Raw genomic sequence first — 24,520 nt, forward strand, 5'->3', positions numbered from 1 at the left:
AGGGAGGGAGGGAGGGAGGGAGGAAGGAAGGAAGGAAGGAAGGAAGGAAGGAAGGAAGGAAGGAAGGAAGGAAGGAAAAGGGAAAGGGAAAGGAAGGGAGGGAGGGAGGGATGGAGGAAGGAAGAGAAGGAGGGTTGAAAATCAGGATCACTCCTCAACTGTTTAAAGAGCATTTGAGAAATGCCTCTTAGAGGATGTTACAGCCTGTCTTGCTTGCCAGTGAAATTGTCCTAGTCTAGAAAATTCTGAGTCCATGCAAAAGCATATGAGTTTCTATTATGTTATCATCAGAAGAAGATAGTTCCAAAATACCCTGCACATTCCCTTTTCTTTCCATTTATCAAGTTCTGTTAAAGTCATCTGTCTCTCATACTAAAGGACCAACTCCTCAAGGATGAGGACTATATTTTAGATATTACCATGTTCTTAATATCACGATCAGGCTCAGGCATACAATACATGCTTAATAAGTAGCTGTTGAATTTATGGAGTATTATTTCTGGGTCATTTTCTGGATAGACTGCCCATAGAATGGCTTGTCAAAGAAACTGGAGTCTGGACCTGAAGGAGTCTAAGAGATGTTCCTCAGTGATCTTATTTCAGATTCCCTTGAATTGCTACATGGGAGAGTGGATTCTAATCAAGGTCAGCCATGAGCCACAAGCAAAAATAGAGACTGACAAAATTGGTAGAGGAAGACTTATGAAATTTTTCTTTATGGCTCAGGGCTATGTTTTCATGCAAGATAAGAGTTGTTGTCCCTCAGATAGGAGCACAAGTGAGCAGTTCAGCTCTGCCTCTCTGCCTTCTGTCCTCTTCATGCACCAATTCTCAAGACAACACTGTTATCTTGCCAGAAAATACAGCCCAAAGCATTACAGATGTCTGGTACAAGCGGAACCCATATTAATGGTTATTGCTTAAAGAAGAGGCATGCTCAGATCTCTTTACTGCACTCTAGGGAAATCGCAGTTTTTACTTTCTTCCAGAGCAGACCAGAGACGTAAAAAAGATCAATTGAGTTTGGCCTATCTCAGATAGAGGGGGCTTTTTTAGAGGTAATTTGAATGGTGGTCGTGACATGGCCTGAGACACATCCTCACAAATACAGATTTCTTAACACTTTTTTTTTTTTTTTATCAAGGTGCTTAGGGATGCTTAGACATAAATGTTTCATTTTGCTGTAGGAACAAATAAGTTAGTGATACTATGTGAAGAATCAATGAAGAATCTTTTTTAAAAAGGCATTTTTAGTGTCTGTTGACAATTGACTTATGGTTTAATTTAAATTAGCTGAGCTTTTCTTAGAATTTTATTTATTTATTTATTTATTTATTTATTTATTTATTTATTTATTTGTTAGAGACAGGATCTCACCCTGTTGCCCAGGCTGGAGTGCAATGGCTTAACCATAGCTCACTGTAGCCTTGACCTCCAGGGCTCAAGTGATCCTCCCACCTCAGCCTCCTGAGTAGCTGGGACTACAGGTGCATGCCACTATGTTAGCTAATTTTTCATTTTATTTTTATTTTTGTAGAGACAAAGTCTCGCTACATTGTCCAGGCTGTAGAAATTTTTTAATCCTTAGCCAATTTCTGACAGTGAATGAATCCTTTCTAGAGAAGAGAGATTTTTTTCTAAAACAAAGCATGATTTCTTTTCATGGTGCCATTAATTGAATTAAACTGAAAATGCATTAAATGACATTTAAACTAGCCCCAAAAGAGTTATTGTTTTTGCTCTGATAGAAAATGGCCAATTTAAAACACTTATTAAGCAATATATGCACATCATACAGTTGCTAAGGTTTACAACTTTGTCATTGCCAACTTTAGCCAAGAGGAGTTATTTGCCTTTGATTCTTGCAAGAAAACAGAAGATCGCGAACTAATGCAGCACCATTCTGACCATGCCTTATGCTATAAGCTCTGGAAATAAGATAACACCCTTTGTCCCTGAAAAGCATTGCCATTTGTAATCATCCCACGTTTCCAACTATAGAGATTGTCAACAGCAAAAGGAACTTTTAAATTGCTTGCCTTTGATGAAAATGAAAATATTATCCATGAAAAATCTCTAGGAAAACAAATTCAGGCCTGATTTCTGCTATGCAAACAGATATTTACAGTATCACCCTGAATCAGCTTTTTCTCATCAGAAATGGAGCTACTGTACTTTATTATGATGTCAGAGATTGAACTTGGGTGAGAATGCACTTCTGATAATTAAGATCATATCGGGTTGGGAAACCCTAATTCGTAACAGAAGATAAAAAGTCTCCTGATGGTGTAGACTCAAAATGCCTGCAAATTGGGCCATATAATAGTCGTAGAATATTGGGATAGGTTTGAAATTCCTTATTGCTGAAATGTACAGACAATACAAGAAGAGAGAGCACCTCAACCCCATAAACCCATTAAAAAAAAAATCAAGAAGCATCTCTTGGAGCAGGCAGGTGGTGTATCATATGTTCCCCGGGTGGAGAATGAGCTTCTTGCCTTTAAAAGTAATTGATTTTAGAGCGAAACGTGTCAAGAGCACTGGTTTTCAAAATGATTTCGTTCCTGAGTGTTGGGAAATAATATATACTGCTAATTGCTTCAGAAATCGCTGGATTATTTAACTTTGGTTTTGATGGGAGTTGGAAGGAAGATCTGGAGCCCTTATGCCTTTTCCCTTATTACAGATTAATAGCTGTTTTGAAACTGTGTCTACTTCTGCTGTTTCCGAGATGGAATCTGCATCCCCTCGCTTTCTTGTGTGGGGTACTAGCTACAGTGTTCTTAGCTCAAACTCTATAAGTGTTCTAAAGATAGCAGTGTGACATTTCTGTTTCAATAAAGCCCAAGTGGTAGGTGAGATATGAAACACCAGAGAAGAAAAAAGATATGTTTGCTGATCTCACCGAGGTCCATATTGAGCTGCCTAGGTGAACAGTTGTAAGTCGGGAGTCTGACTGCAGATGGAGGAGGGGGAGAGAGTGTTAACTTCTGTGAGGCATCATTTGTTGGCTGCTTAGCACCACGCCTCTTGCTGTAACTCCATCATGAAGGTCTCAGTCCCATACAGACTAATGGTGAGTGGATGTAACGTGGGACCTGCGAAAGGAAAGGTGGTCATTTCTTGTCCTGTGGCTTTTCTTCTCAGTTGTGTCTTCAACGAGCTAAAGTGAATGTACTGATTCACAGTCTGTATTTGCTCAGGGTAGCGGTCTCATTATTAATTCATCAGGGTCTTTTTCCATCTTACACACATGTGTAGGTATGTTCATTGTATGCATATGTATGTTTGAATGAACAATGATATAAACAGGCATAATTAGTAGGGTCGAATCATTGTCCATGGTCAACACTAATTGACCCTACCAATTATGCCTGTTTGTTTCATCTTTCATTCATTCAACCATACATATTAAATATAATAAACATACATACATATGTGTGTAAGACTGAAGGAGACCCTGTTGAATTAATAATGAGGCAGTGCATGTACCTCTTCCTCCAGGAAGCCTTCCCTCATCCACTAGGCCAAGGGTCAGCATTTTTTTTTTCCCTGTGAAGATCCAGCTAGAAAATATTTCAGGCTTCATTTTGTGAGCTGTACATGGTCTCTATCACATATTCTTCTTTTTCACAATCCTTCAAAAATGTATAAAACATTCTTAGCTCGGGGGAATGTGGTCCGTGGCCATCATTTGCCAACCCCAAAACCAAACCAAGTGTCTCCTGTCTTCTCCACCAACCATAGCAGCCTACACATTGTATTGAAAAGAGCTAAACTCCAGACTCCTGGAAAGAAGGTTCATATCTTTGCAGCCCCAGCCTAAGCAGTGGCAAGATTTCATTTTTCAAATATAAGGTGATCTCCACCTTCCAGTTTTATATTCCACCTGAGAAAACAAGATCATGTGCAGAAACAATTCAGAACACAGTCAGTGTTCTTGACAGGCCCTTGACAACTTTGACTTTCTGGACGATAACCCCAAGTAAAGAAATTAGTTTCAGAAACTGCCCCGTAAGTTCTCAAAATGGCTTTTAGAAGGCATTTGCTCTATGCTTAGTTAAACCTTCAGCTAGGTGTTTGTTTGTTCTTTGTTAACACATGACTTTTAAAAGTTTATTAAAAAAAAAAAAAAGAACTTCAGAGATGAAGAGCAAAAATGGTAAGGGGTGTGTGATGTTGTGAGTAGCTTCCCAGAAACAACCCAAGGATTGACAGCGTGACCTCAAGGATGGAGACAAAATAAATCAAAAGGAAATACGCAGCTATATGACTACATAGTACAATATGTTTTCTCTTAATAGGTTTTCAGTCATCAATTAAATGTTGAATTGTGCTCATTATGCTCTCTTTAAAAATGCAGCCAAATTTAGCTTCCAATTTTGAATTATTATATCCACACAGCATGGTTAAAATAAAAATATCAAGTGCTTGCAGACAGTGAGATGGGTTTGTCTGGGAAGTTCATGCATTTAGACTAATTCATTTATGAACAAATTGTGAAAAAAGGCGCATTCATGACCCAGGACCAACCAGAGTGAGGAGCCAGGGATGGGATGGCCTGGGCTGACAATCACTTCCTACCTGAGGCAAGGTATTTACCCTCTCTAAACCTCAGCCTCCTGATCTGTAAAATGGGTATCTCCTTCCACCCCAATATGGTCACTGTGATGATTAAATACCATTACCTATGTAAAGTTCTTAAAACAAAAGCTGGCAGGTGGTAAAAGTGCTAACAAAAAGTTAGCAATTGTTATTATTATCATTATCATCAATATTGTTAATAAGTGTGAAAATGAATTTGACACACACAATGTGCTAAAGGAGATGACAGAAAAGTATAAATGTGAATATGGTGAAAACGTCTAGGATTACACCTTTTAGGAGGTAGTACTTGATCTGGAATCATCAAACCAATTTTAGAAATCAGGTTAAACTGGGACTGATTCTCCCAGAACACACATTACCCTGGACCTTTCTTTGGTTAGGCTGAGAAAGGCTGCTTTGTAGAAGAGTAAAACCTGCCCACATAATATTACATCAGATCCCATTATAAACTTTCAAATGTTTTGAATTTCCAGCACCGTATCACATTAATTGTTTTATCCCTAAACTATCAGAGAAAGCAGCATCGTAACAGGGTGGAACAAATGCATTTAACTCAGAAAGCCAGACATCCCTCCTCCTAGAAGGGGAAAGATTCCAATTTCCTCTCCCAGCATTTTCTTTAAAATTGTTTTGGCTTCAGACCATACCTCATCTTATGGCCAAAATGTAACCTGGTAGGAGTGTAGACATCCCCATTTGTCGTCATGTTTAAAAGCAAGTACTTGAAAGGGTCTGTTTTCCCCTGGAAAACAAGTACCGATGTCAAGCCTAGCCACTGATGTAACACGATGAAAGCTGCTTCAGAGGAAGAAATTGGGACGAGGGAGTTTGGCTGGAACAATGAGACATGTCGAGAGCCTTTGGGTATTAACCAGACTGGCAGTGTGATCCCTGGGAGGGAAGACAAAGATAGCACCCCGCCTGTCTGACTCAGGGCATGCCTATATCGCTCAAACCTTCCTGTCTTCCCACAAGGAAACTCGGCTCCAGCCCATTCAGGGCAGCCTTCCAGGGCCTGGCATGTGTGTGCTCAGCATCACGGGCAGCTAGCAGGGACCAGTGCGACGGAGGAGGCTTAGCTTAGTACGCGTTCGGCAGGACGGGTGTGCAGGCTGCACTGCCCTTGAGTCGTCCAGGTAGGCAGAATGATGGCTTTTATTGACTTTCTCTGAGACTAGAAGCAAAGAAAGGGGGTGGGAAACAAAACAGTAGGTGGCATTTTAGTTGTGCCCTCATGAGTGCAAGCGGGAAAGGTCAGAACACCTCAGGGGACAAGGACAGAGCCAGGGCAAGAGTGTTCCCCAGAAAACTAGACAGCAGTAGGACAAGGTACTGCTCTACAAACCGAGAGAGAAACGGAGGAGTGAAAAGAGCCGTTAGTGCAATGCAGTGTCATGAATTATCTGTCAGTGCTGATGACACTCTTGTTAGGATTCTCACACTTCTCACATGTTGTCCTAGTCTACTTCCTGGGACAAGCTTTTGTGAGCCAAAGTCCCTATTGTGAGCCTAGGCTGTGCCATTTGTCTGTACATCCCTCTCCTCTCTGTGAGTTCCCAGCCCCATCATTTAGGAAACCCCTAGAAGCTGATGGACAGGACTGATGTGGGTCACAGGTGCCAAAGCTGTACAGACAGCTATGCTAATTACACCACACCTGTTTCGCCAGGTTAAGCTGTTGCTATTGGAAACTGTGATCTAATGAACCGTTACTGCAGCTCCCCTTCAGTCATGTAACAGACCTCGGACTTGGGGCTCAGTCCCTTGTGCAAAAGGATAATGAGAGTAATGAACGAGAGTGGTGGGTGGGAAAATAGCATCTGTACATAGTTCCTGGAGGTGGTGAAGGAGAAGTTGGTTCTACCTGCAGGGGAAGAGAGTGGTCTAGGAAGGTACTCCAGGAGGATCTGAGAACTAAAAGATGAGAAAGCCTCTGCTATTTGCTGGCATTCATGACACAGGGACTAGAACAGACCAAGTCATTTTAGATGTCTCCATAAATTGCCAGCACTGTATTTGGCATCCCCTCCATTCCTAAAGGTGTTTTTCCAATAAATCCATGGCAACATGCAGAGCTGTGCCATCGCATTAAACAAAACAGGTATGATTTTTTTCCATTTCCCCAGCTCATGTTCTGTATCTCTACCCAATATGTTGCCGAGCTGTGATCACCCTTAGGCTTCTAGCTAAATAATTTTTATACTTTTTCTTTCTTTTACCACTTTGCACTTTCTGTTCCTAGAATGGACCCCTTCTACTATTGGAAATTTCCTAAGAAAAACAAGTTTCTCTTCCTGGGTAGCAATTTCCATTCATGAAAAATCACCTTGTATGCAGTCAGGAAGTAGAGCAGATTGGGAAGCTCTGTAATTTGTTTCCCATCAACTAATAATCTTATTGTGATGAGTAATGTAGTCCTGTTAATGTCTCAACAAGGTTATGGATTGTGCGGAGTGTCAGTAGAGAAGCCGACAGCTTTGTGCAGTGAAACCATTCATTCTTCTTTTTACACAGTATAGTTTCTTAAACAGCTTGCAATAGATCACATGAGCTTTAGCAAACAATATTTAAATGAATGTAAATACACAAACGATTAACGATATGCCAATAGGACTTTTACTCAGAGGTTGATTCCGTTTTTGTGTTTTCCAGTGTGCTTTTTATTTTAAGGACAAGACAAATATTTTGGAAACAGATTTGCCAAGTTTTCAGGCTGCTATGCTCCCTTGTTTGTTACAGAGTAGCCTCGATGTCTCTGCCTGAAACAGCTCCTGCCTAAGCAAGTCTTTCCTCCATCGATCGAAGCAAGTCTGTCCTATTCTTAGCATTCAGCGTGATGTTTAATTTTATTGTTGTATTATATTTGTAAAGTTAACATACAGTAAAATTGGCTTCACTGTGTATAGTTCTGTAGATTTTAACACAAATATAGATTTCTGGAACTGTCACAACTGCAGGAACCCAAGACAACCCTTTCACCTCAAAAATTTCCCATATTCTCCTTTCGTAGTTACTTACACACCCCAACCCCATCTTGGTCTCTCCTAGTCACTAATCTGTCCTTGTCACTATAGTTTTGTCTTTTGAAGATGTCATATAAATGAAATTATACCTTTTGAAACTAATTTATTTCATTCAGCATGGTACCTTTGCGATGTATCCAAGTGATTGTGTGTATCAGTAGTCCATCCTTTTCTTTAATTAATTTCTTTAACAGACAAATAAAACTTGTGTGTGTATATATATATGGTATACACCACAACGTTTTGTTATAAGTACATTGTGGAATGGCTAAATCAAGCTAATTAACATATTCATTACCTCACATACTTTTCAGTTCTTTGTAGTGAGAACATTTAAAATCTACTCGCTCAGCAATTTTCAACAACACAATACTTTGTTATTAACTCTAGTCATGCCTGCCTTTGCTGCATAGTACTCCATGAATTATACTTTGTACTATATGAATTACTATACTTTGTTTATTCATTTACTTGCTGTAGGACACCTGGTTGTTCTCAGTTTTTAGTGATGAGAAATAAAGCCGCTACAAATTTTCATGTGCAGATTTTGGGTTGAACATTAAGTTTGCATTTCTCTAGGGTAAATACCTAGACTTGGGATTATTAGGGCATATGGTGAGTGTAACATCATGGGAAACTGGCAGACTGTTTTCCAGAGGGCTTATCTCATTTTGCATCCCCACCAGCAATGTGTGAGAGTTCCCATCATGGCAATGTGTTTAGCTTTCATGAAAAGTAAAACCTGTATTTCTAGCATGATACATATTTTATCATGAGCTGCTTCTGATTAATTCTATAAGTCTTCTATAAGTCATTTTTTTAATTCCCTAATGAAAGCCCTTACATTTTCTGTTGGTTAACGGAAAAAAAAACAAAAAAGCAAAGTTTGCCTGCCTGCTTTTCTCAATTCTGTTTGTGGTTTCTCCTTCTGGTCAGACTGCATGTGTTTTCATTAGAAAAATGCTGAGCGATGAGTATTTGTTTCATCCATGGAACTGGCATGATGGTGCTCAGAGTATCCAAAGACATACAGAGAGGTGAGGACTGGATGATTGGAGGAAACCCAGGAGGTGACATATCTTCCTACCCTCCTCTTTCACTTTTCCTTCATAAATCTAGACGTCTTGCTCCATTTCATACATGCAAAGAGTACCCTGAAAGTCACGTGTCTCCACTGCTCTCCATCATAGTCTCCACTCAGCAACTCAGAACCCAGTGCAGGAATTCTGACTCTGAAACTTGCAGAGAAAGCAATACAGCACATGTATTCCGTGTGCTTAATTGAAGACTCCAATCTGCCATGCTCTATTATCTAGAATTAAACACAAAAGACAGTTGATAAATACCACATTCAGTTGAAAACACAAATGAATCAAAATGTTACAATTCCTCTCCATAGGTAATAATTAACATTCTTGTGAATTGCTCTGTGTGCCATAATGCATCCTTTAAATGGTGTGTTAGCAAAAATCCTGTACATCCCACACCTGGGATGTGCATATGTGTAGACCCAACAGAATAGTGACTTAGCCTTGGGAGATAAGGCTGGGGTGAGGAGAGGGGAAAGGCGTTGATGTAGAGTTTAACAATATGCATCTGTGAAACATTGTCAAAGCAGTGTGTCATAATAGCCTCTATAAAATTTTATACATGAGCTGAAACATGAAAACAACATACATGGAAAAGTAAAGTATTTTGGTGGGTAAAAACCACAAGGGAACAAAAGAGTTAAGGTGATGTATTTGTGTCTTACCCAACAGGTCAGCATAGGACATGTCTCTTTCTTTACCTTCCTCAAGGCCAGGAACTCTATACCTCCAAAAGCCCTCTGACCCAGGGTAGGTGCCCAATCATTAATTGCTGAATGAAGGAACATGTGAACAAATGAAGATATGAATAAAGGAATGAATGAACAAATCAATGATTAAGAATTGAGGCCAAGGCAGGTGGATCATGAGGTCAGGAGACCAAGACCATCCTGGCTAACATGGTGAAACCCCGTCTCTACTGAAAATACAAAAATTAGCCAGGTGTGGTGACATGCACCTGTAGTCCCAGCTACTTGGGAGGCTGAGATAGGAGAATTGCTTGAACCTGGGAGGCGGAGCTTGCAGTGAGCTGAGATTGTGCCACTGCACTCCAGCCTGGGTGACAGAGCAAGACAGCAAGACTCTGTCTCAAAAAAAAAAAAAAGAATTGTTTGTCATAAGTGAGCTTGGCTAATGTGTCACTGTTCTTGTGTAAGGAATTTAATTGGACAGAAGGCAAAAGGAATCTTGTGGAGAAAACTGTCACTTCTTTGGATTTCTCTCAGAGAATATAAAAGACTTTCTCAAGTAACTCCCTGCATATGGCTTTTCTAGGTTCTATACAACAGCAGTCCTCAACCTTTTTGGCACCGGGAACCAGTTTCATGGAAGACAAATTTTCCACGGAAGAGGGGGATGGTTTCAGGATGAAACTGTTCCACTTCAGATCATCAGACATGAGTTAGATCCTCATAAGGAGCACGCAACCTAGAACGTTCATGTGTGTAGTTCACAGTAGGGTTCACACTCCTATGAGAATCTAATGCTGCCACTGATGTGACATGAGGCGGAGCTCAGGCGGTAATGCTTGCTCACCCTCTGCTCACCTCCTACTATGCTGCCCGGTTCCTGTACTGGCCTGTGGCCCAGGGGCTGGGGACCCCTGTGATACAAAAAAAAAAAAAATCCGTTGAATGGAAACTCTATCCAAGTTCTATTTCACCATGTATAAATCAGAGAAGCTTATAACAATTTAGTGGGCTAAAAATTAACAAATAAAGTCTTTCAATATATAATGTGTTGATGTCAGCTCCAGTGTCAGCCCTAGAACGCAGCAACCATAAAACATCATACTTGTCAGCGTAGCTTGAGGAAGCCATTGGATTTCATCTGATCCAACCCAAAAAGCCTTCCTGAAAGAAGCAGAATTCCAAGTATCTTGTTTTTGATTTGCAAACTCTTAGCAAGTCATCCTCTTTCTGTGCCACACTGAGTTCCTTTCTGTATCACCAACTACGCAGATGAATCAGGATTCACCCCACCCTGTTGAGTCAGAAGCCTTTAGCAAAGATTCTTTAACACAGCAGATTTGTGATGAAAAGTGAACATTTTCAGGTGGCAGAAAGAGCCACAGGAGATCCTGTTAGTCAGAGTTTGGAAGTGAAATGTGTCTATTCCCACTTGGGGTGTGTGGGAGGCCTCTGCTCCCACTAGTTCCATGGGGATTTCTGCTGGTAAGGCATTTGTTGTCGTGTTTGGATTGCTGTAGGAAGAGAAAAAATTACTACAGTTTGCATGAGATAGAGCTGTGTTTTGGCAAGGAAGCCCATGACAATTTTTCTTCTTGAACTTTGATCAAGTTCAAGCTTCTGAGATTTGTCTCAAATGATACCACGGTATACTTGGACATACTTTCATTTCTGATGGAATTTGGAATATTTCTCCAATTTCTTTGTTCTTGCCATATTTGTCAATAATTAATTAATTAATTCAGTCATTCATTCAACAACCATCTATTGTGTCTACCAAGTACTCCAAGAGTCAGGGATTCAACAGAGAATAAAATAGCATCTTTGCCTTCAAGGCACTTACTTTCTGCTGCAGAAAGACAAATGAGTTTTTAAAAAATGGGTGCCAATATGTGCTTTAGAGAAAAAGAAAGCAATGGAAGGAGGATAAGATGACCGATGCTGTCTTGGAAGACAGGTCTTAAAAGATGACATTTGAGCTGAGACCTGCAGACATGGACGGTGTGAGCTACTCAATTATCTGTATCTCCAGGCCAAGGGTACAGCAAATGCAAAGAGCCTCAAACAGAAGCCTGCTCGGCCAGTTCCAAATCAGGCAGAGGCCAGTGAGGATCCAGATCAGTGTCTTTCTTATTTCTTGCAATATTTTCTTCAAGGACTAGACTTAAATCTGCAAGAAAGAGACGAACCTAGGCTGATATTCTGGGCAATTCCTATACACCACACAAGTCCCAGATTTAAAATGCCTTTGTTCTTGCTTTTCCCTCTGCCTGAAACATTGTTCCCCCAGACACTGGAATGGCTCTCTCTCTATTTCCTTCAGGTCTCTGATCAAATATCATCTTATCGAGAAGCCTTTCCAGACTACACTATTAAAGTGTCAGATAGGCAGTGTTAGAAATGGAAATTATTTTCTCCGCCAAATCTGATTATTTCACGTGAGAGATGACTCCCTCTCTACATTATGGGATTAAGAATGATCCCATTTGAGATGATAAATACTAGAATGTTTCAGTAACCCAAGAAGCCCTGAGAAACAAATTGCTAATTCATGACTTAAACCATCTAAATGTGATGAACAACTCAGGACGTCAGTGAATTGTTCAACAGTGGATTGCAATGATAGAGCAACCTGCGTATCTCATAAATGAGCCAAAGAAACTTGAAAACCTTGATTTTATTATAAGGTTTTTCATGCAAAATGGGGGCTGATGCTTACCAGGACTACCAGAACTCAAGGAAACACAGGTCTTCCTTCTGCTAATTAATAAAAGAACAAGAGAATTTATCAAAGGAAAAAAGCTAGTATAAGGCACTTCACATTGTCCACCATTGGGCAGTTTTATTTCAGTGTGTTTAAACTGCAAATGTGAAAAATAACTGCACTGATTGTTTTGATATCCTGTAAGGCCTGGAGTTACTATAACTCATAGGAAAAAGGTCCCTTATTCTTAAAGGTGCTATTTACCTTAAAAGTATCTGGCAACAGAAAGTTTTTCAAGTCATTGAAATAATAATCTTGGCTGTGTGTAGTGACTCAAACCTGTATTCCCAGTACTCTGGGAGGCCAAGGTGGGAGGACTGCTTGGGGTCAGGAGTTCAAGACCAGCCTGGGCAACATAACAAAATCCCATCTCTACCAATAAAAAGAAAAAATTAGCCAGGCATAGTAGTGTGTGCCTGTAGTCCCAGCTACTTGGAAGACTTAGACAGGAAGATTGCTTGAGCCCAGGAATTCGAGGTTACAGTGAGCCATGATTGTACCACTACACTCCAGCCGGAGTGACAGAGCAAGACCCTGCCTCTTAAAAACAACACACACAAAAATCTAAATCACAGGGTCTATGTCACTCCTGTCTCCACCACCTCAAAAAATAGGCTAGGCACTGTGGCTCACACCTATAATCCCAGCACTTTGGGAGGTCAAGGCAAAAAGATCACCTGAGGTCAGGAGTTTGAGACCAGCCTGGCCAACATGGGGAAACCCCATCTCTACTAAAAATACAAAAATTAGCCAGATGTGGTGGCACATACCTGTAGTCTCAGCTACTCAGGAGGCTGAGGCAGGAGAATCGCTTGAACCTGGGAGGCAGAGGTTGCAGTGAGCCGAGATGGTACCACTGCACTCCAGCCTGGGTGACAGAGTGAGACTCCCATCTCAAAAACAAATAAATAAATAATTAGCCTATTCTGGGGAAAATAAATGCTGACATTTCCTGAGGGCCTCCTGTTTGTAATGCATTTTCTGAGCACTTTAAACATAGTCTCTCATGTAACTCTCTTTACCAAGTAGGAACTGTTCTTAACCACCTTTTACAGATGAGGATACAGAGGTTAAGTACCTCAAAACTTTGGTTGTCTAACTTCAGAAGTCCTCCAGGCAAAACTGGAGAAATCAATGTTTTCAAGACTGAAAAGGCCCTGGAAATGGCATCCTTTTTTCCAGTGGAGCACCGTGGGACCCAGTGATCCTAACGGCAATGCCTCTTCCTCCCACTGCAAAACTGAGGGCTGAGCACACACTGGCCTCCCAGTGGTCCCGGTTTTTTCTAAAAGTTAGTGGCATCCTGGGGATCTTGAAGGTGAGGGTGAGGGGTTTCTCCTCTTGGCCTGCTCAGCAGCGGAGCACTTCTACTTATCATTCATGCAGCATCATAAGAAGGGTCTTGAGCACTGTGGGAGGTCTGCTTTATTTTAATTGGGAGGTAAAGACAACTCCAAGACAACTTTGAAAGAAACCAGTAAACAATTATGAGCAAAATCCAGAGAGCGCTCTCTCTGACAGCACTTGAGCCATGTAATCGTAGGCAGTGGATGTTTCTTCAGATATTTGATTGTCTTAAGTAATTACTTGTCTGGGTGCATGCATGTGTATGTGTGTACATTCTAAAGGCAAAAAGGGGGTTCTGAAAATATCTCCAGCGATATGTCTTTACATCCCATGACATCAACTGTCACTTGACATGACACCAGATGCAGTTCAAGGTCTGACATTCAGCTGGCTTCTGTTTATATAGTATGGAGAAACTTTTGTTCCCTTGCCCTATAAGGCATGTACCAGGAGAGATTTTGGGAAAAGGTCACCCAGATAGTAAATAATTCTGCTGAGCTTTGAAGTGAAAATGCTCCAGGAACCTTTATCCCATCCTTGCCATTTAACTGGTGTGCTTCGGCCACTCTTGGTATTAATGAATGGTGTAGATCAGAGTTTGTTTCCATTATTCTGTTCATCAGAGGCACAATCTCAAATCAAAATTATATTTTATCTTTGTTTTGATCCTCTTTCTGTGTTTGGGGAAAAGCACTGTAAACATCTCAAAGAGAGAGAAAAAGAAAGAATGAAATAAACCCCAAGGAAAATCTAGTTAAAGACCTAAAGAATGGCATCTTGGTGGAAGAGAATTCCACCGTGAGGTTTGGCTTTTAAAAAAAAAAAAATAGCCTGGTCTTTGAAAAACATATTATCTTTCATGGGTAGGGAAATATCCAAATTTTGCCCAGCCTATTTTACAATAAGACCTTGAAAAGCTATGTGATGAGCTGGAATGAGAGGAGTTTAAATTTTTGATGCAATTCTCTGCCTGGGAAAGTGATAATGCTGCTCACATAACAGAAAGAGTATTTTCTGCTACAGCACAACCATCAACATAACGTCTGGGCATATTAATAATTTCACTCCTAAACTTCTCGACAGGGAGTGCATGGGTCTTAATAGTATTGTCAAGATCCTTAGGGCAATTGAAAAACCCAAAATCATTACTTTCTACTGATAGGCTTTCCTCTCCCAGAGGATGCCAAAATACCTAGGGTAATGTAGATTTATTGAAATGCTCAAATAGGCATTGCTCAGACGTAACTGTGTAATAAAATCTTCTCTTTAGAAGGGTTCTTCTCAAGTATTTCAAGTGGTCTTTTTTATTTTGTCTTTGTCACTTGGAAAGTAGCTAACGGAGTTGACATTGATCTCAAGTAATACTTTCCTGATGATTTAGGAAGGCAAAGAATGAGTATAGGGGCAATAGTCAAATGATGTGGCAACTACGATTAAAATCCCTTTCTGACCCTCATGTGTAAGAACATGCCCTACTGAGGTGGGATGGTCCCAAATTCACAATAACTATTAAGCTCTTAACCCAAGGGCAGCTACTGACTTGGTACCCAGTTCAAGAGTCCCCTTCTCCTTTCTCCTTTCCCCTCCCACAAATGTCCCTGCCTGTGCCTGGCTAGGTGATTACAGCCATGCCTGAACCGCTAGAACAAATTCCAGGCTTTCCCTCAGACATTCACATGTGCAACTGGCTCTCAAATGCCATCACCTAACAATCTCCATCTGAAAAATATGAACAGCAGCAGGGTCTCAGCCAAAAAAAAAAAAAGGCCTCCAGGGGACATGCTTCAGGATGCCAGGGGAAGATCTTTATAAGTGCTAGGCAGTGTGCCCCGTTTGAGATTGAACTTTGACTCTGATGGAGCTCTGCAACAGACAGATGTCGTGGTTATAATAAACAGAGGGAATTGCCATTTCGATGAAATGTCCAGGATTGGCAAATCCGTGGGAACAGAGAGTAGACTGACATTTGCCAGAGGCTATGGGAGGGAGGAAGGGACTGGGCCGTGACTGCTGAATGGTATGGTGTATCCTTTGAGGGTGATAAAAATGTTTTAAAATTAGATAATGGTGATGGTTGCCTATCTTGTTGAATATACTAAAGAAACACTGAAATGTGTATTTTTAAAAGCTGGATTGTATGATATCTCAGTAAAACTGTTATTTTTAAAAAGCAGAAGAGGTGATCAGGCAGCAAGTGCCAGGAAAAACAACCAAAACACAATCAAAGATGGAGGAGTTTGAAGTCACCTTCCCTCTGTGTCTAACCATCTCCCTGTTAAAGGAGCCTTAGAGGTAACAGGAATGAGGGAATTAAGTGGGAGGGCATCATTGATTCCAGCAATCAACTAGAATGTACAAGAGATAGAGGCAGAAATCTACTCTGATCCCTGTCCTCTGAGACTCTGAATATAACCCCCAGGGACATGATTTGTCCATTCATTCATTCATTCATTCATTCATTCATCCATCACCAGTAGTTTTATACCAGGCACTGTAGCCTTATGCTGGGATATACAGATGACTGAGAGACTATTTTTAATGGAGGAGCTCATGATCTCGTGGAGAGCACAGGATAGTCCAAAAATAATATAAAATCATATGCTCAGCATTACAAAAGAAATGTAAGCAGTGCGCAAAGCAAGCACCCAGGGGGGCACAGATATATTACAGTTAAATACAAAATTTAAGGAGAGAGAATTATATTACTTAACCTCCCTGCACCTTGGTCTCCTCATCTTTAAAGTGGAGAGCAATATCTACTTTAAAGTGCTTTAAAGGTTATTGTAAGTTTTAAATAAGATGAAATATGTAGAGTGCTTATCACATAGTTGGCGCTTATTAAATGGGAGCTATTGGACTTAGGTGATCTAAGATGTCCCTGCAGACCCTAGTCCTTTATGAAGGTAGCAGAGCTGAGGAAAACTTTGGATTCTGAGCCTGCAAATGATTGCTCCTTGTGACTGTAATTCCCATGTTCCGCTATGCAGTGTTGATCTGTGTGTCATTGCGAATACATTTGGAATGTTTTTCTCTGAGGTCATATATTTTGTGTAAGAAAGAGAGCTATAAATCATTCCTTACAGGCAAGCACAGCCCTTTCTTTCTCTGCCCTCTGTTCAGGCTGAGTAGGATGCTTCCTTCAAGGACAGCCCCCTGATACAGGACCGTGTAACCTAGGCCAGAGGCACTGGCTGGAGCTGGAGCCAGCCGCTAGGGAGATGAGGAGGAGGCTAGACCTTGACTCACTCCTTCATCCCCCTTCTTGTCTCTCCTCCACTCTGAAATGTGGAAAAGCTGCAACTGCAGCTTGTGATAGTAGTGACCAGATCCAAGAAAGACTACGGACAAGTCACCTGCCCCGTGAAGCCAGCAATACCGTATGTGTGTCCGTAACAAAAAATGCAAATCCATTCTTTAGGAGATAAGTCATTCTGTAGGTGTTAAGACAGAAGGAAGAAGCAAGCTCAATGTCCAAAGTGCCCAATACCTAGAGACAAATAAGGAAATCTCTCTAAATATGAGAGGAGGCTGGATTTGGACCTATTCCCTCCACCCCCGGGCTGTTGGCAAAGTACTTCTGGTCAGAGCAGGACAGGACAAGCTGGGATGGAGTGTGCCCTTGGTTCTACCCCTGACAGGCCTAATTGCTGTTCATTCCTCATGCCGCCCCTCACGCCGCTGGTTAGGGGAGCCAGGGATGAGGCACAGTGGAGGAAGTTTGGGGATGGCCTTTGGGAAGGCATAGAAAAGAGATTGCACTGCAGTTTGGCTGTTCTGGCCTATTTCTCCTGATTCAAGCAGCATCCGTGAGGTGGTGCAGAGCTTTGAGGTGGGCGATTCCCTCCAGTTTCTCACAAGACTGGATTCTGCCATTTAAGCAAATGTGCAAAGAAATGAGTCAAGTCTGTTTTCCTCTGTATTTGCTAGGCATATATGAGCAAGGTCAGGGGACCTGTTTCCTCCCTGTGTGCCTGTGTTCTGGCTTTGGGTTCCTTCACATATGGCTGGGAGGGGAAGAGACCCTGGGATCATGTACCAGCTCTACCACTTACTGAGCTATATGACATTTGGTGCATTACTTAACCCCTCTGAACCTGACTTACTGGATCTGTGAAATGGGCATGATAAATGACCTGTACCCTAGGAGTAAGTGGGAAAATATTGAAATGATTTATGTACAACACTTAGCACAGTACCCGACACACAAGGAGAACTTAACTCATGGCGGCTATGGTCAATATTATCATTTTGTTACCATCAGCATCAACTGTTTTGTTTATGGAAATGGAGCATTTCTGAATCCCAAGTTTTATTTGTGTGGGCTCTCAGAGAGACACTCTTGAGACTGTCTGTTAATAGCTCCTGGCCATGTCACTTAGTCACTCTGCCCTCCTGCCGGCTGAATTTGAAGATGGAGAGGTCAGAGGTTGATGATTTTGCAGCCACATGTTCATTGAATATCCCCCTCCAAGAGCTGCCATTTCAAAGAACTTGGAAAAGTAGGGCCCACCGTGCCCTAGGAGGTACTCATCATTTTCCTCAGAGTCATAGTTGCTATAGCCGCCATTATTATTATCAGAATGATTAATTACATCAAATAATCATAATAATATGTATTAATAGCTTGCTATGTACCAAGAATTGTGCTAGGCTCCTTAAAAATATATTTCCATTCGATTCTCCTAACAATCATGTATGAGAAGTAAAATTACTGTATCCATTTTACAAGTGAATAAACAGACTCAGAAAGAAAAATATATCACTTTCCAGTGGCCACACATCTGGTCAGTGGCCAAGCAGAGATTCAAAGCCAATCACTAGCCTGAACATCTGCAATAGACTCTGTCCTCCTTAGGTCTAACCAGACACTGTTATTCTTGAAATTCCTCACCCCCAATTCCCTCTGGCCAATTCAAGGTCAAATTTGAACAGGATGTCCTGGTGCCAGTTATCATCAACCAGAGATTCCCAAGTTTCTGCCAACACCATCTCCTCTTTTAGAATCTTTAAATTGCTATCAAGATGTAACTTGCCCCAAGAGGTGGTTCAGGAGAAGAAGGCAAAGAGTTTGTGGTTAATTGGTCATCTGAGGGTCTGAGGGAGTTGAAAATGTTAAAGACCACCCATTGGCATGCCATTCCCAGGAATGAGTGATTTATTAGCAGCTAGGCAGGCCCTTACTTTTATTTTTTTTCTTTCACATATTTTATCATCATTTCTAATCACCAGGAAAAATTGGTGAAGACTATGGCGCAAGACAAGTCTGGTTTAATTTGTCTCTGCTTTCCCACCCCATCTATTTGTCGACCCTTGGCTAGAGTAGACACGTCCTCCAGCTGTTTATTTAGGCAGAGTGCAACAACAATAGTCGATTATTAACAATTTCTTCCTTAGAGCCCCGGAAATTCTCCCTTTATATGTTGTTTAAAATGTGGACATTGATTGTTTCCCCATGATGTATGAGCAACTCTAATGGAGTCAACACAAAAGTTGATATTCCAAGGTTTTTCACTTTCCACATCTGACTTTATTGGAATTGGTATTGTGACTCAACAAAGAAGCACTGCTTCATTTTTCTCAAGTTTCACTGCCAACCAGTAGGCATTTAGGAAGGACAGATATGTGACTGTCATCCCTCTCAAAATCAACTGGCGGCAACTGTCCCACAGAAAATCTAAAAGCACAGAAGCACAGACAATTCTTTAGCAGGACAAACAGCAGTGCTCATTCAAGCCCTTGATTTTTAAACACACAGGAAACACCTTCTCTATAAATTCACTTGTCTTTTCCAGGAGCCTTACCTAGACCTCCCCTGGTTTTTAGTAAAGAGCCAACAAGACAGTTCCTTCTTCCTAGAACTAAAAGCCAAGCAGCACCTAAAAATAAATTCCAGGTTCTGGACTGAAGGTACCTCAGGTGCAGTATCAGGTCAGCAGTAATATATTAATGACAGTTGCCTTTTGTCTACTAATAGCATACTGATTAGGTTGATACTGTGTAAGAATTTACATTACATAGTTTCTTATCTTTAAATTGCATTACTATGTGATTTCATATTTATGTAAAAGAAGAGCTCTTAATAATATGCACATTAATTAAACCCAATAAATGTATGGAACTTACAGTGGACATGAGGCTTCCTTCATCAAGCTGAGTTATTCATCTCCCATCAGAGTAGGTTGAAGATATCAGTTGCTTTACAGAAGAGCTTTTCGTGTATTTTGACTTTTCGGAAAGCAAGAAGGCATGTTGTCAGCCATTGTTTGCATTTTTGAAACAGAAAAACCTTCCCACCCAGCAAGTGTGTTGGATGACTGTAGTGAAAAGTGAGAAATACAAAAAGTTGCTTGTGATCATTTGTTGTAACAGAGGTGTTTCATACTAGAGGTACGTTACTTACACCGAATGCCAGGGCACCTGAGTGAAACTAGGAGTCAAAAACATACTATTAGGTGTCAGTAAATGTAAATGCATACAGCCAGCTAGGTTAAGAGAACGGGGATCGCTGGGGTTGATGGCAAATCAGATAAGCCACCCCACCCTTCACAGCATTCAGCTCTACCCAGTTGTTTTGAGAGGATACAGACTCCTTATTTGGGGTTTGGTTTTCCTTTCAAGAGAAGTCAGAAATCTGGAACACTATGCAAAATCTCAGCTTTGAATTTTTGATAATATTCTGCTTGAGGGCTGTCAGTCTGTGACATCTGCCCTAGATAGATGAAATTTGGATTTAATTTTCCTACTCAAATCTGGGCTCCCTGAGAGCTGCGGTTATGTCTTATCCATCCTTTCATCCCTGAAAGAACCCATCACTGTTCTCTGCACTTGGTTTTCAAGGACTTGCCAGCCATCAGGCAGCATGCTTAGCACTTTACATTCATCCTTCCTCTCTAACTTTCACAGCAACCTTAGCGGGTAGTTACTGCTGTTTTCACCAGTTGGCCGATGAGTAAGCTGAGAATGAAAGAAATGAGGTAGCATGCCCAGGTTCACACAACTAGAAAGTGGCAGACTCAATTCTTGAACCCAGTTCTGTAGATTTTGTCTCCTAACCTCTAACTAAATGCCCCTTCTAGATGTTCCCACATTCTTCTGTATATATCCCAGGGGTCACATTTACCACTCTGTATTGTAATTGTCTTTTCCTTCTGCCTCCTGCACCTCGTTGGAAAATATGACTTCAGGATAGATAGATAAATGAGCAAATATAATCAATGCCGTGGTGAAAATGAGCAACAGTTAGGAGGAGAATGTCTTCCAATACTGAGAATGCTGGATAATTTTTGTTTTTGTTGCTGTCAATAATTTGATTTATTTGCAATGAAATATGTTGCTTCATAGGAGGGCTGGGTGAGTGGAGAATTAAGTATTCTTCCATCTTCCCTTACTCTTCCTTCTCCATTTCCCCAAGGAAGCTCTATGCCTTCTCATTAGGATAAATGAAAAGAGAACTTGACGTCTCTTCTGGTTAACTGGAAAACTCCCAATTCATTTTATTTGGAACACAACACATAGCACCCAGGTCAGAGCTTCTCTTCCCAGAGGGAAGAGAAGCACACAAGCAACCGCAGGAATTCTGCCCACGCACAACACAGATGGACCTCACGAGGGCCACACAAGCTGGAGTAGACAAGGAGAACTTAGCTCAGAGTGAATCAACAGGAAGCAGGAGGGTCTGGTATCTCATTTAGGGAATTAAATCCTTCACATGGCCTCTTTGTGCTTTAGAAGAGTGTGTGGTCTGGAGAGGGGAGTGTGGGGGGCAAGGACAGAGGGAAATGGAAAGTTAGGACTTAGGGCTGGGGAGGGCAGGTTCTCACTTGTGCACTGACCCACTCCATCTTCCTGAAGCAAGTCTCGTAATTACCTAACTAATGGCGAATAATGACACCACTTGGATGCGAGTTGAGAGAAGGGGAAAGAAAGGCATGAGAATTCATTAACCGTGTGTGCGAAGGGCTTGGATAGCATCCCTGAAGGATCATTATTACATCATTTCACCCCCCCTTTCCCACCTCTTTCCACTAATATGAGACAGACAAATGCTAAATAACTATGTAATAATACATTACTAGACAGACAACAATGCCAGGAAATATAATAGCCTGCTACAGCTATGAAACTCCCCCAAAGATATATTTAAAATGTCACTGATGCATAATGTAAAATAGGAATTACAGGTTCATTTGGAGGACACGATTTAAAATCTATACAACTGTACGGTGGTATTTCCCACTGGGTTTTTGTTGTCACTGTCCTTTTCTAAACATCACAAAGAAAAAAAAAAAAAACACCCAAGTAATTTCAACCTAGAGATGCAAACTTCAAGGAACCTGTTTCCTCCGTATGTTTCCTTCTTGTTTTTGTTGGTCAGGATGCTCTCCAAACCTAGTATCTTCTTGACATGTTGTCTTTTCTTCAGAATGTTTCTGCAGCCGGCACAGGAACCCCAGAATGTAGATTACACCTTTTGGAGATGTAGCCCGGCCACATAAGGAGACAAGTAGTTGAAATTTGTGTCAAATTGCTTGTTTAAATGACTTGAGCCAACTTCTTAAAGCCAGGACAGCAGGGGCTGAGGATTTTTAAAGTTGGCAGGGGCCAAAAATGACAAGGCTCAGCAGTCACCTGGTGAGCTGCCAGCCCTGACTGGAAGCTTCAAAAAATAAACTTTCTCAAAGGACACAAATTAAAAGTCATGTTTCAGCATCCATTAAAACGAAATTATAGGCTTCATCGCATAGCGAACTACTTTCATTTTCATTATGCTTAAAATATTTCATTTTGTAGATTCAGAATCGGTTGCTAGGAAAACCTTGTGTGGAGTTGTCAGAGACAGCGATATCTACAAGCGGGTATTTTCCAAGGGAAAGCTCGCCTTTGTTTTTCCTGCAAGGATAGAGGATTTTGTTATCTAAAAAAACGCAGGATGCCATTTGGAGTCAGGGTCATGGCTTGAAAACATCTGCCATGACCTTCTCCAGAGACTGAGTCCTCGGGGTTCATCTCTCGGAGGAGAGAAGTTAGCAACCTGCTGAGCTGAGCGGGCTCACAGGTGTGTTTTGTTCACTCTCATTTAAAAAGATAGATAGATAGATAGATAGATAGATAGATAGATAGATAGATAGATAGATAGATAGTTTATATATATTGTGTATATTATACATATACACACAAATATGTGTGTACACACACATACATATATATAAATCTTATTTTGAGTTGTCAGCATCTCTAAAAACTAGGAAATTTTATCTACAAGTCCAGATTTCCAGCTTTTCTAGAGAAACTAGAAATTACGGCTGCCTTGAGCTCTGTCCCTCATTCCCATGTGACCAGATTGACCTGGTGCTGAGTGAGGGCTGCCCCCTAGCCTCTCCACCTCAGCTCAGTCCATAGCTAGCCCACTCCACCCTCCTGCCTGGTCCCTACAGGTATTTAAAGGTGCTACGCCCTGACGTAGAGTGTGCCATATTCTTCATATCTTCAAAAGATAAAATTTTTGAAAAGAATGTGTACAGTGTACTAGTTTACCTGGAAAGGGAATAGGGACTTGCTACGGCAGTGATCAGCCTTGAATGTCATGTTACTTTCATTACAGTATTAATATGTTTCAAGTAATTCCTCTGGTCAGCCCTTATCCACCTGGTTTTGCTAAACTAGTCTCTCATTATTCTTCATTTGATGTGTGTGGATCAATGCAAATCAAAGCCAATTATTTATTTGTAACTAACTCCGGGATGCCTGCTGCAGTCTTATCTGTCGCTCTCGCTTGCGGCTTTCAGCAGTTGTCAGCTTGGAGACTTTGGTTTCAAACTCTTCTCCAGAGGTTTGCAGAGTGCCTGAGACTGGAATCTGCAGACACTGACAGTCATTTCTCCTTTTTTTTCCAGGTCCTCCAAACCACCACAGCCAGTCGACTCTGAGGCCCCCTCTCCCACCCCCTCACAACCACACGCTGTCCCATCACCACTCATCTGCCAACTCCCTCAACAGGAACTCACTGACCAACCGGCGGAGTCAGATCCACGCCCCGGCCCCAGCGCCCAATGACCTGGCCACCACACCAGAGTCCGTTCAGCTTCAGGACAGCTGGGTGCTAAACAGCAACGTGCCACTGGAGACCCGGTAAGTCCCCTCTCCAGCTCACAGTCACACTCAGTGTCACCTTACCCCTGAGTCACCACACAGAGCCACTGGGTGTCTCAGAGTTCCAGTCGGAGAGACACGCTGGGCATAAATAATGAGACAACTTTACCACCTCCTTGTTCCCTTGGTAATTTGACCCTGGGCAGTAGGTTGACAGGTATTTCTTTGTTCACATGTGTCTCCTTTTAAAGCTTGTTTACTTTCTTAGATAGCTCTTGTGTACCCAACTAATAGAATTAGCATAACATATTTTTACTCGAAGGCTCATGGGAAACATGCTTATAAGGGTATATTGACTGAAAGCTGCTGATAAATTATGCATTTGGCCTTTCTTGAAGTAATAAATGAAGACTCATTTGAAATTAAGTGTTTGGGGAGACCTTGAGAAACAATCCCTGATTCCAAATTGACAGAAGTATAATTTAAATTTATATTTCATCCAACATGCAGTCTCACTTTAATCCCTCCTGTACACACTAACAGCTTGATGCCTGTGGGGCAAACAATAATGTATAAAAACAAACAAGAAAAAAGGGGCAGCACTTATATGAGGAGGGAAGAGTTTGAAAATGATCTCCAGGTCTGGCTTTGTTTTGTTTTCCTTTGCTTCTGTCCTTTTTTCACCTTCGGTTCTGTTCTCCAAAACCATATACACCTTAGTGACCTGAAAGAAGACCTGTCAGTCAGGGTATGGACGGGTTGGGATGTCGTTGACAGGGAAGGCTGTGTGTGGGTTGGCCAGACTCTGAAACAGCCTTGCTGCTCTATCCCCAGGCACATTCTTGGTTGGTATGTTTTAAATGCTATTGTTTCCTTGCCTGGAAGAACCATGGAGACTGAACAGAGAGGAGG

The 24,520-nt window shown here is 41.3% G+C and overlaps 1 protein-coding gene across 4 annotated transcripts in view; it reads left to right on the plus strand.

Annotated features, from left to right (window-relative positions):
• The window catches only part of TENM2 (teneurin transmembrane protein 2), a 998,748-nt gene that overhangs the window by 646,822 nt on the left and 327,406 nt on the right, over positions 1-24,520 (plus strand). For all 4 annotated transcript variants that reach the window (XM_011997828.1, XM_011997839.1, XM_011997846.1 and 1 more), the window contains one exon: positions 23,413-23,647. In XM_011997828.1, the coding sequence (XP_011853218.1) occupies positions 23,413-23,647 (235 nt within the window). The remainder of the gene's footprint in view (positions 1-23,412; positions 23,648-24,520) is intronic.

Source organism: Mandrillus leucophaeus, unplaced genomic scaffold (assembly GCF_000951045.1).
Source record: "Mandrillus leucophaeus isolate KB7577 unplaced genomic scaffold, Mleu.le_1.0 Scaffold115, whole genome shotgun sequence".
NCBI lineage: Eukaryota > Metazoa > Chordata > Mammalia > Primates > Cercopithecidae > Mandrillus > Mandrillus leucophaeus.